At 40.8% G+C, this 19966-nt stretch overlaps 1 protein-coding gene across 1 annotated transcript in view; it reads right to left on the reverse strand.

The window, feature by feature from the left end:
* CDKL2 (cyclin dependent kinase like 2) overlaps positions 1–8922 on the reverse strand; it is a 29786-nt gene extending 20864 nt beyond the window's left edge. The window contains exons 1-3 of the mRNA XM_047798932.1: positions 8453–8922; positions 5815–6013; positions 440–634 (exon numbers count right to left, since the gene is read on the reverse strand). Coding sequence (XP_047654888.1) covers positions 440–634; positions 5815–5982 — 363 coding nt within the window. The 5' untranslated portion in view covers positions 5983–6013; positions 8453–8922. The remainder of the gene's footprint in view (positions 1–439; positions 635–5814; positions 6014–8452) is intronic.
* Positions 8923–19966: the final 11044 nt, after the last annotated feature.

Below are 19966 nucleotides of genomic sequence, written 5' to 3' on the forward strand. Positions count from 1 at the left end.
CTAAGAAATGTCTTTAATATTAGTATGACTTGGATACATGTAGAAATGAAAGGGCCATCCGTCCGAGTGAACATGACCAACAGGGTCAAAGAGTGAGGACGGGAATAGATCAGGAGATTCGGGGGAAACATTCTTCCTAGAGTAGAGCTTACACACAAGGAAGGAAGGATGCCTCAACTGCCAGCCTGGGAAGTCTGAGCTAGTGTCAAGGCCACGGGAACTCATGGAAGGACATGACCAATAGGGTGTTAAAACAAGATGTTGGCCATTAACCAGCTAAAGCAGAGCGGAGGACGAGAAGCAGGAGGCAGAGCAGTGGGACAGGTAGGACGTGGTAAGGGCCCGCGCTTGTTTGGCGCTCAAAGGAATGGAAAGGAAGAGGGTACCAGTTTAGAAACATTTTCAACTCCTTAAAGAACTGTTTAAATGAAATACTTACATTGTGACTGTGACAAAATCCAATTCCATTGATAATCTGAAACAAATACTTCTGAACTAGCTGGTAGTCGAGTCCATTGGGAAAGAGCTCCAAATCATCAAGAACTGTGTGGTCAACAAATTCAAAGACTAGGTACCATCGCTTTTTTTTCTTACACACTTCCAGCAGATTCACCAGATTTTCATGCCTCAGTTGCTATGATGAAAACAATGCAAAAGAGTTTTTACAAGATCAAATTACCTGTAATTATTCACAGTCTAAAACAGATCTTGGCATAAGAAAAACACATAGGAGTTCCCTTGTGGTGCAGCGGGTTAAGGATCTGGTGTGTCATCACTGCACTGGCTTGGGTTGCTGCTGTGGCGTGGGTTTGACCTCTGGACTGGGAGCTTCCACATGCCAGCTTGGGCTGAAAAAGAAAAAGAAAAACATATAAATAAAATGCATAAACAGTGTAAATTGTGAAACTATATTCTGGTTTTTAAATTACAGTTAAAAGACTATACTGCTGAGTTCCTGTCATGGCTCAGTGGAAACAAATCTGACAAGTGTCCAACTGAGAATGCAGTTTCAATCCCTGGCCTTGCTCAACGGGTTAGGGATCTGGCATTGCTGTGAGCTGTGGTGTAGGTCGCAGATGAGGCTCGGATCCTAAGTTGCTGTGGCTGTGGTGTAGGCCAGTGGCTGCAGCTCTGATTCGACCCCTAGCCTGGGAACCTCCATATGCCAGGGGGCCTGGGAACATCTATATGCCGTGGGTACAGCCTTAAAAAGACAAAAAATAAAATATTAAAAAAAAAAGACTATGCTGCTCCATTTTCCTCTTAGAGAACACAATAGCCAATGAGAAAAAGAAATGTAGCTCCATCTTTGATGAAACTAAGCAGGATCTATGACCCCTACCCACCACAAACAAGGGGCACCATCAAGATCAAATAGGAGCCTAGCAAGAAACCAAAGATTATCTGTGGCCACAAAGCTGGCAGAGCAAAGTCTTCCAAAATTGGTGACATACCCTGAAAAGAAAAACAACCACACACCAAAAAAAACCTTCTTTGATATAATGGGACCAGGGCACACAGACTGTCAGTGAAAGAAAGCATCCCTAGAACTGAATGGCACCACGGAACAGGAGGGGAGGGTCTGGATAACCACACAGAAACTCATTTGCTGGAAGCGGTCTGTCCGTGAAGCCAAACGGAAGGCAAAACAATGCATTATCAACAAACCTGTAACTACAAGTTTCAGAGAAATTAAAGATAACATAAATCAACCCCCCGCTCAAGCCTGTGTTGCAAGAAACATCACCATGAACCATGGTGGCTTCCTGCTAAGCACGGACCAAGACCCCGGCTTCTCCCGAAAATGAACCTCCTCCAAATTGCTGGTCCAGGATGGGCTCACTTTGTCACAAGATAACAGACAATCAAAAAAGAACCAATTCAGGATCTACTCAAAGATACTGTAAGAAAAGAAAAGGAAACATGAATGGCAGATGAATGCTCATCAGAAAAGGTTGCCACCTTTTTAAAAGAAGAAACTACTAGAACGCAGTCCTCAAAATCCTCAAGGAAAGAAAGGAACTTCACACTCAACAAAACTGTTGTTCAAGTAAAAGACAATAGAGAAAAATTCCTGAACATAAGCAGTAAGCTCATCAGTGCAGGACTAAATCTTATACAAAGGTGGGCATCACAGTTACAAAATAGAAAGTGAATATTTAGAACCTAACAATACACAAATGATATTAGTAACAATATTAGGAGAAAGAAAAGAAGATTAAAAACAAAGTAAGGAAGTTCATGTGCTAATTTCCCTGTCAATGGGTCAAAAATTATATTTTTGACCTGAAATTTTTTTTTTCTTTTTAGGATCGCACCCACAGCACATGGAGGCTCCCAGGCTAGGGGTCAAATGGGAGCTGTAGCTGCCGGCCTACACCACAGCCACAGCAATGGCAACACAGGATCAGAGCCGCGTCTGCAACCTACACCACAGCTCACGGCAATGCCAGATCCCCAACCCACTGAGCAAGGCCAGGGATCAAATTTGCATCCTCAGGGATACTAGTCAGATTCATTTCCCCTTGTACCACGACAGGAACTCCTTGACCTGAAATTTTAAATTATAAGGTCTAACTATATTTATAGGTTCAATGGTAAGCACTAAGATAAAGAAGATATCTTCTAAAATCAGATGGTAGACGAATGAGAGAGAGGAGGAGATAGAAATACAACAATTACTTTACAAGGATTATGTATATCATACAATGCTATAGTTATAAAGGTAACACAATATACAAAATAAAACATTTCCAATTACAAAAGGAAACACATCCAATGTTTAATAAAAAGGAATTCAGAGCCTACGTAGAAAAATATTTTTAAAATAGCAATAGGGAGTTCCCGTCATGGTTCAGCAGAAATGAATCTGACTAGTATATCATGAGGACGAAGGTTCAATCCTTGGTCTCGCTCAGTGGGTTAAGGATCTGGTGTTGCCATAAGCTGTGGTGTGGGTCACAGACACATCTTGGATCTGGCATTGCTGTGGCTGTGGTGTAGGTCAGTGGCTGCAGCTCTGATTTGACCCCCTCACCTGGGAACCTCCATATGCCATGGGTGTGGCCCTAAAAAGACAACCCCCCCCAAAAAGGTAGTAATAAAACAGCATAATATTATAAATAATAACTCCCACGTAGAGCTTACTATGTTCTATCACTATTCTAAGCACAAAACCCCTAAAAAACAGTTGCAATTATTATCCTGTTTTACAGATGAGGAAACTAAAGCACATAGATGTTAAGTAACTTGTTCAAGGTGACTCAGCAATAATTGGTAGAAAAGGATTAGAACCCAGGAACTGTATCCTCTGTCTTTTCCTGAAAACATTTCATTTTGGTTCAGTTCCTCCTTTATGCATCCAGGAAAAAAAGAAAAATAAAAAGACATACTAAGGAATGTCTGACTTTTCCATAGATTGAATGAAAGCCAGAGGAACAGCAGATGTCTTGAATACAAGGAATGTAATTAACTACCAACCCAGAATTCTACATTCTATGAAAATTGTCTTTTTTTTTTTTTTTTTTGCTTTTCAGGGCTGCACCTGTAGCATATGGAGGTTCCCAGGCTAGCGGTCCAATCAGAGCTACAGCTGCTGGCCTACACCACAGGTCACAGCAATGCTGGATCCTTAACCCACTGATCGAGGCTGGGGATTGAACCCGCAACCTCATGGTTCCTAGTTGGAATCATTTCTGCTGCACCATGACAGGAACTCCGAAAATAATCTTTTAAATAGAAAGTAAAGTCTTTTTTTGAAAGATAAACACAAATGGGGAGTATTCCTTACAGCATATCTGCTTTAAAGAAAATAAAGAATGTATTTAAGCACAAGGAAAATGATCCCAGATGGAAGCTCAGAAACATAGGAACAATCAACAAGCAATGGAAAGGATAAATATTAGGTATTTGGTGTTTATTCAAAGGAATAAACTTACATAGCATATACTCAGGTCACAGGGCAATTGTGTCAAAAGTAAATAATTAGGGGAGAAAAATCTAGAAATTTTCTACATGTGTTTGGAAATTAAGGAAAATGAGAAAATATTTTGAACGGCTAATCAAAATTTCTAGGATACATACCACACTATTCTTAGGAGGAAAGTGATTGCCTTAAATGCATATATGAGAAAAAAAAAAAAAAAAAACGCCAGAAATTAAAGAAGTATATAACTCAGAAGTTTAGGGAAGGGAACTGTAAAAATAAACCCACCTAAAAGAAGTAGAAGGTATGAAATAGTAAAGAACAAAAATTAATGAAATAGAAAAGAAATACCCAATAGGGAAGATCAACAAAGCCAAACATTAGTTCCTTCTAAGGATAAAATAAAATTGACAAACTTCTGGTTAGATGGATGGTTGGTGGGTGGGGGGGAATGGCAGGGAGGGAGTTCACACAGCAAACCTGGGACTTCTTTTTTTTTTTTTTGGTCTTTTTGCCATTTCTAGGGCTGCTCCCGCAGCATGTGGAGGCTAGGGGTCGAATCAGAGCTGTAGCCACCAGCCTACACCAGAGGGGTCGAATCAGAGCTGTAGCCACCAGCCTACACCAGAGCCACAGCAATGCAGGATCTGAGCTGCATCTGCGACCTACACCAGAGGTCATGGCAACACCGGATCCTTAACCCACTGAGCAAGGCCAGGGATCGACCTGCAACCTCATGGTTCCTAGTCAGATTCGTTAACCACTGTGCCATGACAGGAACTCCAAACCTGAGACTTTTATCCTTAGAAAATTGGCTAGCAAAGTAAGCCCTTGGCTGGTACCTGGGAATTTGGATTTCAAAAGTGTTCCTTCATTTCCAGAACTGATTAAATGGCTCACTGTGCAAACAATATGGCTTATGCTGAATATGTGCATTTCTTCTGAGAGTCTGGAATTTTGGTACGAGCCAGGCAGGTGGTGCCTGGGTGACAAGCTCCCAATGGAAACCCTGGGCACTGGGTCTCTAATGAATTTCCCTGATAGACAATATTTCACATGTGCTGTCATAACTCATTGCTGGAGGAAATAAGTGCATCCTCTATGACTTCACTGAAGAGGATTTTTGGAAGCTTGTGACTGGTTTCTTCTAGAATTTACTCTGGTTTCTTCTAGAATTTACTCCATGTGCCTTTTCCCTTTGCTGATTCTGCTTTATGTCTTTTCACTGTAATAAATCATAGCTAAGAGTACAACTCTTCGCTGAGAGCCGTGAGGCCTCCAAGTGAATCATGGAATCTCAGCGTAGTCTTTGGGACCCCAAAACAGTTCAGACAGATAGATAGATAGGCAGACAGATAAATATAGAGAGAAGCAGCAAATACTTTTAAGATCATGTTTATATTCATAAGATAAATGAATATGCATATGTAATCTTTTTATTTCTTTTTACCAAAAAAGAAGAAACTTCTTTTTTGTTTTTTTGTTTTTTTTTGTCCTTTTGCCATTTCTCGGGCCGCTCCCGCAGCATATGGAGGTTCCCAGGCTAGGGGGTCCAAGCAGAGCTGCAGCCACCGGCCTACGCCAGAGCCACAGCATCTCAGGATCTGAGCTGTGTCTGCAACCTACACCACAGCTCACCGCAATGCTGGATTCCTAACCCACTGAGCGAGGCCAGGGATCGAACCCGAAACCTCATGGTTCCTAGTCAGATTCATTAACCACTGTGCCACGATGGGAACTCCTAGAAACTTCTATTTTAAACCTAGCTATGGAAATACAACAAATATAAAAACAGCACTTTTTTCCTAAAAATTGCTGTCAATCAAGAAACAATTCATTAAAAAAAAAAAAAGAAACAATTCATGTTCTTTTAAGGTGTATTCACTCACCTTTAGTAACTTGATTTCCCGCATAGCGATTTTTTTAACCATTTTGTCATCATCACTTTCTAAGAACTTCTTGATAGCCACAATTCGTCCAGTATCTTTATTCCTGCACTTCATCACCATTCCATAACTCCCTTCTCCAACCAGTCCTAGGTTCTCATATTTCTCCATTTTATTTCAAAACCAGTAGAAATTTTTCTTTCTAGGGAAACCAAAACATAGAGATAATGGAGTATATTAACTTCCTCCACCCTCCCAAATTAAATCTTTCCCACCTGTTTTCCACATTAGAGCAGTCACTGCATTGATGGCTGTCCTGTGTATCATTTTGCATCTGAGCTATATTTTCAAAATATTCATTTACATTTCATAAAAAATGAGGCAAATGGAATTGTGCCCATTAACTTTAAATTTAAATTACTAAATGTCATGTTAACAAAATTTCAATTTTTTTTTCTTTTTAGGGCCGCACTCGCGGCATGCGGAGGTTTCCAGGCTAGGGGACAAATTGGAGCTACAGCTGCCAGCCTACACCACAACCACAGCCACTCGGGATCCTTAACCCACTGATCGAGGCCAGGGATCAAACCCACTTCATGGTTCCTAATCGGATTCGTTTCCGCTGCGCCACAATGGTAACTCCTCAATATATTTGTAATTCAGATAAAGCAACATGAACTAGTAAACAAAATAATTACAGTTTACTTTAGAAAAACATAATTCCTTCTCACTCAAAGGTGAAAAAGGCACAAGTGAATTTGGTTTTACTGAAGATAAATTTATTTAGTGAAGATCAAGTTTAAAAGATCAAAACTGATCTTTAGTCAATTGGGGAAAATATTCGATCACAAATCGATGATTTACCAAGTTAACATTAGTAACTTCTGATAAACTATTTTTCTTATCATAGTAATTAAATTTCTATATTGAACATATAAAACAATAGCAATAACATCGCAGTATGTAAGCAGATTTTTAAGAATTATCTATGTGTACCAAATACAGTGTTCCTAAAATCCTTTTCATCACTACTCACTGTATGATTATTTGAATTTTTGATTATAATTCTTTTACCTCTCATTATATGACATTTTCTGGATAAAGGCAATCCTAACAAAATCTATCTTACTTAATTAATAATTGGTGAAGGTCCAGCAATCATTCCACTACATATTTTGGAATAGAAATATCAGAGTCTAGTTATGGTTAGATATTACTTTATAACAAATTAATTGCCATGAAATACAAAAGCTAATAAACTACAACTTCAAAGTTAAACTTATTTTTACAATCTGATTTTGAAATTAAATTCCAGAAGCAAAGAATAAAAAATATTGCTGTTAATCCCAACATGGATTCTAAAAGTTTGGGAAGGAAAAAAATCAGTCTTTTGGTAACTGTATATTCAAATGATAATTCGTAGTTGCATTTATTTTAACCTAACAACATAAAAACACTCATCCACAACATTTAGAAAAAAAAAAAAAACTCTTGCCTATTACATCGGTTGTATATTTAGGACAACCTAAAATTAATTTACCCAGATTGTGAATTTTGATGTTTTGCTTCCCTACTGATGCACACATGACAAAAGACAAAACAAACATCCTCTTTGTTCCAGCAAACTGTGATATATCAAAGTATACATTTTCAACAGTTTACATTTAATAATTTAGGGTTTATATGTGTATACATAGAGTTTATATACATCATATATATATATATATCTGTATCTGTTTCTATCTATCTATATAAAAATAGATATATATGGAAAACCAGAGGATTGATCTGGGGGATAAAAATAAATCCTAGTCCACATCAACTCCAATTATTTCATTATTTTGCTACCAGCTTTGATAGAAGGTTCTATTATAAACTGTTTACAGAGCAGCGTCCCTGACACTAACCTTTCATACATTTGACATTTTAACTTCCATTCAACTTCTACTGGCTATTTTTAAATAAAATGTCAGTGTTTGAAAAAAAAATTCTCTATGTAATTCTATCCTCCCTTCTCGTAATTTTTTTTTCCTTTCACTAAAACAGTATATTTTACTAAAGACTAGACTTCAGGCTTATCATAACAAGCACAAAAACAACTGGAATCTATAACCTAGATCATTTTAAAACACTTGTGACTGCCGTCCTCAATATTTGCAAATGCAAAGTGAACAAAATTAAAATTACCTTAGGCATGTCTAAGAGGTTCTTAAGCATGTTGCAGGCTAACATGCTGCAGGTTGAACTATTCCAAGTGTATTCTCCAAATAATTGCCCAGTTGGTCACGGCACATTGAACAAACCTGCTTTCACAAAGTGGCACAGCCCGCAAATACCTTAAAAGTATTATTGCTTAAAACGCCATGTCTTGTTTGCTGAAAGTTACTCATAAACCATAACTTCTTATGCCTTCTACTCTTGGATATTAAAGGTAATACAAACTAAAAAGAAACCTAGCCAACTGGCAATGCAGTAGTTTTGGACATGTGCCATGGAAGCATATGGTCTCCATACCAATTTAGATAATACCAATTTAGATAATAAAAATAATGCTATTTTGTAAATTTTTTAAAGGACAGGTTGAAATCTATGATAGATAAAAGAACGCGATAATAGACGCTTTAAAAAGTATTATACTTACTGTTTCTTTTAAATCCTTTCCCGTGGAAAGACCCAAAGCTTTTCAACTTGGAAACAAATTCAAGTTGAAATGCATCTCGCTCACAGGTCTAAAGATGCTGACTAGTAAACCAGCAATTCTACTGCTTTTGTGCTTTCTTCTGCGGACACAGTCACGGGTCCCAAGTAAAACAGGCAGGGAGGCAGAATGGCCTCGACCTGCCTCAAGCTCACACTCAGGAGGACCGAGGGCCGCATGCTGTCGTCGTCAAGGCAACGACCTCACTCTGTCCCCAACCATAGGCACAAAGTCTCCAGAGAGAGATACGGCCGAAGTAAAAGCGTCCACGGCAGGCACCCACACCTGTTAAGGGCAAAGCCTGTTGGGAAATTAGTTGGGTGAGAGGGCACCGCCTCGCAGCTTGTAAGGCGCCAGGTCCCTGGAGTCCGTGAACCTGCTCCGCCCTACCTCGCCCGGAGCGAAGGCGTTGGCCACCAAGCTGCAAGGGGGCGGATCCTCACCCGTCCGGGCCCGCCCCCGAGTGCACCATGTCTCCCGCGTTCTGATTGGCTGGGCTCTGTCGTCAAGAGCTATGATTGGCTCAGAGCCAACCAGTTCACCTGGGGCTCGGCTCAGGTTCTGATCACTGATGCGCAGACGCCACAGCAACGGGATACACTTATATTCTCAAGTAAGGAAGCATTTTTCTGCCTTCGCCGGGAGACCTCTCCTCGAGACTGAGGCAAGAGGCAATTCTGAGGCTCACGAAGGGGCTAAAAGTGGTGGTGGTTTTATAGGATCTGGAGAAAATGGAAGGGGGAAACTAAGCAAAGAGCGTGATGAAGCGTTCCTCAAGCTCCTCCGCTGGGAAGGAGAATGGGCTCTGACGCCCTCACCCGGGAAGGTTCAGGCCAGATCGCGATTCCACGCTTCTTTTCCAGTCCCAGTAGTGGCACCAGTCTGGGCCAGGTAGGAGATGAAGTGACAGTCTAGGAGGTGATAAGTAGGCGAAACAAGATGGAAGGTAAGTGATAACAGAACTGACAGTAGAAGGAACCTTGGGGAAGACAGCCTGGGCACCGAAAGTGGGGGGGAAATACTTTGGAGATGACGGAAGAGAGGACATGAATGTGAAAGAGGAAGAGGGGCTATGATGGTTCAGAACTAGACATGAGCAGTCCTGGCGTATGACAGCTAAATAAGGTGCAGTTGGAAAGGATGCGATGTTTAAGGTACAGACCAGCTCAGTCCATGACCAGGCAAAGACTGGTCAGAATCGTGCACATGCTCTAGTCACAAAAGAAGAGTTTCCCTCATTTTCAAGGAATTTAGGGTTTGGTACCGCTATCTAATACCACAGATACCAGTGCAGTGAGGAGGCCTTAAGCACTCAGTTATTTTCACATTAAATCATGAAATCAAACATTTTATAACGGTATGTGGTTTGCATAATACCTTGATCCAATCAAGAGAATGTCCTGGATAGCAAGATATTTATAATCATAGTCAATATTAAGGTATTAATTCCTTTTTGTATACAAAGAAATAAACAATCTAATTTATAAATAAGCTTTTTGAGTCTGCTTAGAATGAATTCATCTTTCAGCCTGATCACTTTGGTCAAACTGCTTAAAATCTACTTCCAAAGCTATAATAATGAGGATCAGGCCTGGGACCTGAGCATGGAAAGAATAAAACTCTTTAGTCAATACCAGATGTAGTTAGCTCTATCCTTATCTGTGACCAAGTTGAGGGGAGCCATGCCCGATTTAGTTACCTCTAAAGCCTAGAACAGAGTCTGATGAACTTCTTTTATATGAGAAGTAGATTCCTTTTTATTAAGTGGTAAATCCAGGTTTGTTGGGCCTGAAGCTTGAAAACAAGAATGTAATATTTTACTTTTGTAACTTTACAAAAATATTCAAAAACATAAACCTTCCAAAGGTACTTCTAAGCAAGAGGCCCTGAAACTTAAAGCTTATCCACAGGCAACCTAAAGGATAAAGACTAAAAAAACTGGATTTGGTGACTAGCAAATTTTGAGAAAGCAATTTCAAAACAAATTAAGTTTGAAAGCCAACTGTAGGGAGTTCTCGTCATGGCTCAGTGATTAACGAATCTGACTAGGAACCATGAGGTTGTGGATTTGATCCCTGGCCTCCCTCAGTGGGTTAAGGATCCGGCATTGCCTTGAGCTGCGGTGTGGCAGGTGTGGCTCAGATCCTGCATTGCTAGCCCATGGCGTAGGCCAGCAGCTGTAGCTCCGATTCAATCCCTAGCCTAGGAACCTCCATATGCCGCAGGTGCAGCCCTAAAAAGCAAAAAAAAAAAAAAAAAAAAAAAAAAAAAGTAAAAAAAAAAAAGAATCACACATCCTAGGAAAGTTCATCTACATCTTTGCTGAAGAGGAGGTAGCATTATGTAGAAGCAGAATTGGGTCACTGTTTATTTTCTTCTTTTTAAACAGAAAAATCTTTGTAGAAAAAAACGGGGGGGGGGGGCTTTAAAGAGGCAAGAAAAGGAACAATGAAAAACCAAGGACAGATAGTGAAGAGAAGGTAATAAAGTATGAAACGGGCTTAACCTTGAAAGTTTAGAGAAAAGAGGAAAAACAGGGAAGTGTAGGACAGATACCTTAGACGACTTAGATCTCTGTTTAACAAAAAACTTCATTTCAGGGAGTTCCTATTGTGGCTCAGCAGATTAAGAACCTGACATCATCTCCATGAGAATGCAGATTTGATCCCTGGCCTTACTCAGTGGTTTAAGGATAGGATCCGGCGTTCCTACGGCTGTGGTGTAGGCCTGCAGCTGCAGCCCCAACTTGACCCCTAGCCTGGAAACTTCTGTATGCCACAAGAGTGGCTGTAAAAAAAGGAAAAAAACAAAAAACTTCATTTCTGCAGACAAAGTAAAAAAGGTAATGATGAGATTGAGGCTCTAGGACTTGTGAGCAGATATTCCTTTAAATAGGTTGTTATTAAAGAATAATTTTGATATGAAAGAATACAAAATAGTGAAATGTCCCCACTCAAGCCTGGACAGCATGAATTTATGGTAAAACCAGCTGACTCTGTTTCATAGGACTTGGCATCTGCCAGGTCAAGAGTGGATAAGATAGGGAGTTCCTGTCGTGGCTCAATGGAAAAGAATCTCACTAGTATCCATGAGGTTTTGGCCTCACTCAGTGCGTTAAGGATCCAGAGTTGCCATGAGCTGTGGTGTAGGTCTCAGACATGGCTCGAGTCCTGCATTGCTATGGCTGTGGTATAGGATGGCAGCTACAGCTCCAATTTGACTGCTAGCCAGGGAACTTCATATGCCACAGATGTGGCCCTAAAAAGACCAAAAAAAAAAAAAAAAGGAGAAAATAGATGATATGTAAGCTACCTAGAGAATTGGTAGTGCAAGATTAAGCAAAGAAAAACATGCTAAATGAGGTCCTGCTGTATAGCACAGGGAACCATATCCTATCATTTATGATAGAATATGAGAAAAAGAATGTATATATATATGTATAACTGGGTCATCGACAGTGACAGAACATTGTAAACCAATTATAATAAAATTTTTAAAAAAGAAACATTATGCTAAGTGAAAGATGCCAGACACAGAAGGTCACATATTATATGATTCCGCTCATAAATAAAAGTATCCAGCATAGGAAAATCCATACAAAGTAGGTTAGTAGTTACCAGGGACTGAGGAGGAGATGGGAATGAGTGACCAATATTGGATATGGGGTCTCTTGTTAGAGTGATGAACATATTCTGGAATTAGATAGTGATGAATTATACAACATTGTGATTATGCCAAAAACCACTGAATTTGCACATTTTAAAAGGGTGAATTTTATGTATTTGAATGACATGGCAATTAAAAAAATAATAAATGTATAGGAGTTTCCGTCATGGCACAGCAGAAAGAAATCCGACTAGGAACCATGAGGTTGCGAGTTCGATCCCTGGTCTTGATCAGTGGGTTAAGGATCTGGCATTGCCGTGAGCTGTGGTGTAGGTCGAAGATGAGGCTTGGATCGATCTGGTGTTGCTGTGGCTGTGGTGTAGGCCGGCAGCTGTAGCTCTGATTAGACCCCTGGCCTGGGAACCTCCACAAGCCACGAGTGCGGCTCTAAAAAGCAAAAAAAAAAAAGAAATTTACCAAGTTAACTTATCTACTTCTAAAGTAATTGAACTCCATATGCCGCGGGTGTGGCCCTAAAAAGCAAATATAAAATAAAATAAAAATAAATGTATAGGAGGATAAGAAATATATAAACCAGGAGTTCCCGTCGTGGTGCAGTGGTTAACGAATCCGACTAGGAACCATGAGGTTTCGGGTTCGATCCCTGCCCTTGCTCAGTGGGTTCACGATCCAGCGTTGCCGTGAGCTGTGGTGTAGGTTGCAGACGCGGCTCGGATCCCGGTTGCTGTGGCTCTGGCGTAGGCCGGTGGCTGCAGCTCCGATTCACCCCTAGCCTGGGAATCTCCATATGCCGCGGGAGCGGCCCAAGAAATAGCAACAACAACAACAACAACAAAAAGGACAAAGGCCAAAAAAAAAAATAAAAAAGAAAAAAGAAATATATAAACCTGCCTGGAAATCTTTTTTAGTGAATTTATATATTTAAGCTTAGAGGTATCATATTGTCTTTCTCATCTTAGCAATCATCTCTGTCAAATAACTCTTGGCGACAATCATTCTCAACATGTCTTGATATCCCAAAACAGTTTCTTGCCAAAAGAGATTAAAAACAAACACAAAAAAACAGCCAAAAAAACACTTCTCACTTCAGATCACAAGATACTGATTGATCATGGGTTTTTGACATTATTTCAATTGAGTCGCCAAGTGAATGAGGGTTATAAAACCTTCAGACTACAAAAAGGTTCTTAGGAGTTCACTGGAAACCTAGGGGTTAAGGATTCAGCATTGTCACTGCTATAGTGCAGGTTCAATCCTTGGCCCAGGAAATGTCTGCCGCAGGTGTAGCCAAAAAAAAAAAAAGTGAGGTTCTTTCTTTTCTGTATCCTGTTGAGCATGCAGCTATGAATACATTCTGCTATTCTATTAAGAAAATGGACAGACTCATTTTGACCTATATCCTGCCAAAGCCAATTGTGCCAGAGATTACTGGCTACTCACCATAGGCGGGTTCCTTTTCCTTCTATGTATGGCTTATTTTCTGAAATCTCCATTGCTGTTAGAGGCAGTCATGTAGCTGAATTCAAGTCAATGGAATATGAGATGTGTATGGGTTCTCAGACATGGCCCATGATAATTTTCATTCAAGATCCTCCACGTTCCTTTTCAGCTAGCTATGATGGAAATGACTACAATGGGATCTTGAAGCCACACAGTGAAGTTGCTAGATCTGTGTGCCTAAATGATCAAATGAGGGTGAGATGAGAACTGACTTCTTCACCACCACTCCTGCATTTTATAGGAGGGAGGAAAAACTATTGTGTTTGAGCAGTTAGTCCACCCTAATTAATTCACCACCTTATTTGACCTCTCAGCAACATTTGACACAGTATCCTATACTTTCCAAGACAAATTTTTTACTTTTTTACTTTTCTTAGGGCCGCACCCGTGGCATATGGAGATTCCCAGGCGAGAAGTCAAATCGGAGCTATAGCTGCTGGCCTACACCACAGCCACAGCAACAGCAACGCCGAATCCTTAACTCACTGAGTGAAGCCAGGGATCGATCCCACAACCTCATGGTTCCTGGGTTGGATTCATTTCCACTGCACCACAACAGGAACTCCTCCAAGACAAATTCTTGAAACATAGCTTTCCATGACACCAATATTTGCCATATTTTGTCTCCCTCAGTTTTCTTTGCATGGTCCTCTTGTTCTAGAACCCCATATGCTGGTTGGGAGTACCTGAGGGTTCAGTCGTTGGCCTCTTCTCTTCTGCACTCTTTCTAGATGATCTCATGTAACCCAAAGGCTGTGAAGACCTATACTGACCAATCATAGTATAGAGCTCTGCTCACAATTCCAAAGTCAAACTGCCTGACATTTCTTCTGGAGTATTCAATTAGAATACAAAACTAGGAGTTCCCATTGTGGCTCAGCAGTAACAAACTCGCCTGAGGATGCAGGCTTGATCGCTGTTCTCGCTCAGAGGGTTAAGTATCTGGCATTGCTGTGAGCTGTGGTGTAGGCTGGCAGCTGCAGCTCTGATTTGACCCCTAGCCTGGGAACCTCCGTATGCCACATGTGGCCCTAAAGGAAAAAAAACCCCTACAAAACTGAACACAGATATAAGAACTGTTGATTCTCCCTCCACATTCCACTCTTGCTTCTTCTATACCTCCCTAAGAGTACTGCTTTCTACCCAGGTTACATCAAAATCCCAGGAGTCATCCTTGGATACGATCTTTCCCTCACATTCAAAATCCAATCCATAATAAAGTCTCATAGGTTGTATCTCAAGTTATCTCATTAACTGTGTATCAGCATCTTCACTGCTGCAACCCAAGTCCAAGCCACCAACGCTGTCACGCACCATCTCTCCGAGTGGCTCATTAATTCAGATCTCATCACTTCCTTGACCAGATCCCTACCACACTAATGCAAGCGTTAAATCCGAACTACAAGGCCGTGCTCACTTTAGCTGTGATCTACCTCGATATCATCCGCTTACTGTCATAGCCACACTGGCCATTAATACCTTTGAACAGATCAAGCTACTTTCAGATGCTCTTTCCTTTCGTGCCTTCGCTTCATTTCGGATCTCAGATATACTTCTTGAAGCCTTTCATTACCTCCCTTGGTGATGATTAAGGCACAGCCCCCGTCACCATTACATTCTCTACTAGTTTTAGCCCCCATTAGCCCATTAGTGATGTTGGTAAAGTAGCTAAACTCACTGTGCCTGAGTTAATCCTTCTGTAAAATAAATAGTACTCCTTGCAGGATTATAACTGGGACTAAATTAGTTGTATTATGCCCAGGACTGAACTTATGTTTGTGGTCGTCCTCCCTCAAAAAATACATTTCCTGGAGTTCCCATTGTGGTGCAGTGAAAACGAATCTGACTAGGAGCCATGAGGTTTTGGGTTTGATCCCTGGCCTCGCTCAGTGGGATAAGGATTTGGCGTTGCTGTGAGCTGAGGTGTAGGTTGCAGATGCAGCTCAGATCTGGCGTTGCTGTGGCTGTGGTATAGGCTGGCAGCTGTAGCTCGGATTCCCCCCGCCCCCCAGCTTGGGAACCTCCATAAAGTCTCCCCCCCCCTTTTTTTGTCTTTTTGCTCTTTCTAGGGCCGCTCCTGCGGCATATGGAGGTTCCCAGGCTGGGGGTCTAATCAGAGCTGTAGCTGCCAGCCTACGCCAGAGCCACAGCAACTCGGGGTCTGAGCCGAGTCTGTGACCTGCACGACAGCTCATGACAACGCTGGATCCTTAACCCACTGAGCAAGGCCACGGATTGAACCGGCAACCTCATGGTTCCTAGTCAGATTCGTTAACCACTGCACCACGACGGGAACTCCAAGTGTTTCTCACTTCTTTCATACATTGTTATTTAGATGCCTGCTTTGAAACATCACAAACTCCTTCCTGTTAAGTTACCGTCCAACTGAAATGTCTCCCATCTGTTTTCTATTCCAACTCACTATCACGATATGCCAGGAAGAGCTTTGTTTTCACCTCTCCAAGCTTTAGTTCATCTCTTCAAAAATCATTTTCTCAGTTCAGAGACTTAGTATGTAACAGCTATTTGATTTCTGTTCCAAATCTCTACTCTGCCTCACTACTTAACGTTGTACTTAAGTGAATATAGCAAGTGATTAAGGAATCTTTAACTTTAGGCCTGGTAATGTGGAAGGTGTGATTTTCTAGTTTTCTAAAATAAAGCCAAGATAAGAATGCATTCCAATCAAAGTTTAAACTTCTAGTGCTTAAAAACCCATATTCTAAAATTAGTCATCTTTTAAAGCAGATTAACACCTTTAGCTAATCCAGTATTTCAAATAATTTCATGCCTGTGGACCATAACCTTTCTGATCCTCAGTCTCCCTGACTGCAAAATAGGTAACTACACCTTAGTTTGCCTACGTATTAAATTAGATGTAAAGCCACCAGCAATGTGACTCATAGTATATTCTCAAATATTGGAGAAAACTCATTTTAGAGACAAAAAGTGGGTATAAAGATAACAATTCTGCTGGTTACACTAGTTTAAAATGGAAATATCTGCTTTTCATTGATTTCTATGTACCTTTATACACATCTAACTAGAACTTGAGTCATTCTCGATTCTTTTGAGACACCTAAATTCAGCTGCCAAAAAATAACCTCCTATGTTCCAGGTCAGTGCTAAGTGACTGGGGAACACCTCTCCAAAGCTGCCACTCAGTTGCTTTGTGTATTAGCTTATTTCACATTGCATTTACAAATACTCTTCTCTACAGTCAAGTACATAAGCTCAGAGGGAGACCAATGGACATGTCTTGCTCATACATCCTCAACCTTAATAGTACCTGACACACCGCGGTGCTCAATAAACATTTGATAAAAACCGTTAAGTAGTTCGCCTTCATTAAAACAATGTTTAATAATATAAAGGAAAACACATGCCAAAGTAGTTACAGGAGTCCTCCATGTAGTTCATTCTTCTGGATTATCTGTACTTTCCATAATGCACACAGCATGCTTGTGTGGTAAAATAAAATATACATAAAACTTAAGATTCTATATACTGCTTTTTAGGAGTTCCCTTCGTGGCTCAGCGGTTAACGAACCCGAACTAGAATCCATGAGGCTGTGGGTTCGATCCCTGGCCTCACTCAGTGGGTTAAGGATCTGGCGCTGCTGTAGGTTGCAGACTTGCTGTGGCTGTGGTGTAAGCTGGCAGCTACAGCTTCAATTCAACCCCTAGCCTGGGAACCTCCATATGCCAAGGGTGCACCCCTTAAAAAAAAAAATAAAGAGCCCTTAAAAAAAAGATAAAGATTTGAAATAAAAAGGCACAAGTCAAAACTGCACATCCTCCTACAGAGCCTCATCTTTTAGGTGCAGCTCACACCAAAATCCAAGAGGGCTTCACCAGCACTCCTTCCCTTCTCCATCATGAAAGCTCGGGTTCCACACATTATACTTTTCCAATTAAGCAAGTAAAAAAATCTCAAAATTCTTTGATCCCACCTTTTTCCTTACCAAGACCTGACCATTTTACTTTGTTAGACTTTCAATTTTCAGTTTCTCACATCATCGCTCTGGTACATGCTGGCACAACCACTCTATCGCCATAGCTCTTGACAAGTACTACCGCATCCTTTCACCTGATTTGCCTATTACCTAACTCCTTTCGTTTGTTTATGCTGTCCTTCTTTAACCTGAGAGCAGGGAACATTGTTTTATCAACAGTCCCTAGAGCAGCACCTGACACTTAGAGGCTCAATAATTAATGAATTCAATGAGCCAGTGAAAGTTAATCAGAACAGAAAACAAGCCTTCCTGCAGTCTGGAAAAATAGATAGGGAGACAAAGAGAAAATATTAAGCAGAACAGATGAGACTTCAAACATTTCCTGGCTAAAATAGGTCAGAAAAATAGCGATATTCATCATCAGAGAACCAGGTATACGTAAGTCACTCAGAAAAAGAAAACTCATTGGGAGTTCCGTCGTGGCTCAGCAGTTAACAAATTCAACTAGCATCCATGAGGAGGTGGGTTCCATCCCTGGCCTTGCTCAGTAGGTTAAGGATCTGCTGTTGCCTTGAGCTGTGGTGCAGGTCACAGATGTGGCTCGGATCCCACGTTGCCGTGGCTGTGGCGTAGCCCAGTGGCTACAGCTCTGATTGGACCCCTAGCCTGGAAACCTCCACAGGCTGCTGGTGTGGCACTAAAAAGAGAAAACAAAAAAACCAAAAAACCACACATTGTTTTGGACTTCCAAATTTTGTTATCTACAACTTCAAAAGGGGACAGGCCAAAAACGATTTAAAGAAAAAAGATGTGTTTGCAACACAGGATAGGTGGGTAGTAGAAATCCAACTGAGTAAAAACCAGTTATCAAGTTAATACTTGCTGAGAGCCCAATACATTATTTTATGTTTCTTAGTGATTAACGCACTGAATCCCAATCACACACCTCCTTTTACAAATGAGTTAACAGGAGCACCAAAAATAGCTAACCACTAATGGTGGAGTTGCCCATCACACTACATGGAATCTACTGAAAGGACAATATACCGAAGCTAAAGTATTTCCTGGCCTAGGAGTTCCCGTCGTGGCCCAGTGGTTAATGAATCCAACTAGGAACCATGAGGTTGCGGGTTTGATCCCTGGCCTTGCTCAGTGGGTTAAGGATCCGGTGTTGCCGTGAGCTGTGGTCTGGGTTACAGACGTGGCTCTGGTGTAGGCTGGTGGCTACAGTTCCCATTCGACTCCTAGCCTGCGAACCTCCATATGCCACAGGAGCGGCCCAAGAAATGGCAAAAAAAAAAAAAAAAAAAAATTCCTGGCCTAAATGAAACCATTCAGATCATCTGTGGGGAAAGAGACTAAAGATAGAAGGGGTCTGTGTGTGTGTGTGTTTAGAGAGAGGGTGGTAGTGGTTATGGGGTGATAAGAGTACACAAAACTGATTCAGATGCCAAGAAGGCAGCCAGCTTTATTAAAACTCTTAAGAGATTCTGGACAAAGAGTTGTAATCTTCCTGTGAATGTTCAATTCTAAACCTGCATTTAAAGTATCTGCCCAGTATTTGGTAATGCTAAAAACAGACCTCATCTCCTATTAATTCTCAAGCATAAGGTGTTTATATACTCCATAAATAGACTGAAAAGATTTCAGTCTTTTGTTAAAAATACCCAGAAACTTCATTACCAAAGGATTCTTTGATTTGATGGAAATGATTTTCAACAATTACTCTATATATGAACCTACTGAAATCTTTTTTTGGGGGGTATTTTGTCCTTTTAGGGCCGCACCCGAGGAACATGGAGGTTCCCAGGCTAGGGGTCAAATGGGAGCTGTAGCTGCCGGCCTACACCAGAACCACAGCAACACCAGATCCAAGCCACCCCTGCGACCTACACCACAGCTCATGGCAACGCCAAATCCCCAACCCACGGAGGCCAGGGATTGAACCTGCAACCTAGTTGGTTCCCAGTCAGATTCGTTCCCGCTGTGTCAAGATAGGAACTCCTTGAAATCTATCTTAAAAGGGAAATGTCTTTTAGAACATAATTCATTTACCCAATAAATTTAGAAATCTGGCATTCAATTGATCACAAGTCTACTACTAAATAATTAGAAAGTCTTATGAACACAGAATAAGAAAAGACTGCAGTTAAAATATAAATTATGATGAGCAAGCTGTCCTAATTAAAAGAAAAAATATGATCATCTACTAAATTTTCGTTGACTTGATACGAAGACTATTATTATATAGCATAATTGAAATGAAGCACTGTGTGGTGAAACACTTTCAATATAAATTTCCTGTACCAAATATTCTGCTCTTTCAAAATGTTTCTCTTTTCAATGGTTTGTCATATACATTTTAATTCCTTCT

The sequence above is a fragment of the Phacochoerus africanus genome, chromosome 10 (genome assembly GCF_016906955.1).
Source record: "Phacochoerus africanus isolate WHEZ1 chromosome 10, ROS_Pafr_v1, whole genome shotgun sequence".
Taxonomy (NCBI): domain Eukaryota; kingdom Metazoa; phylum Chordata; class Mammalia; order Artiodactyla; family Suidae; genus Phacochoerus; species Phacochoerus africanus.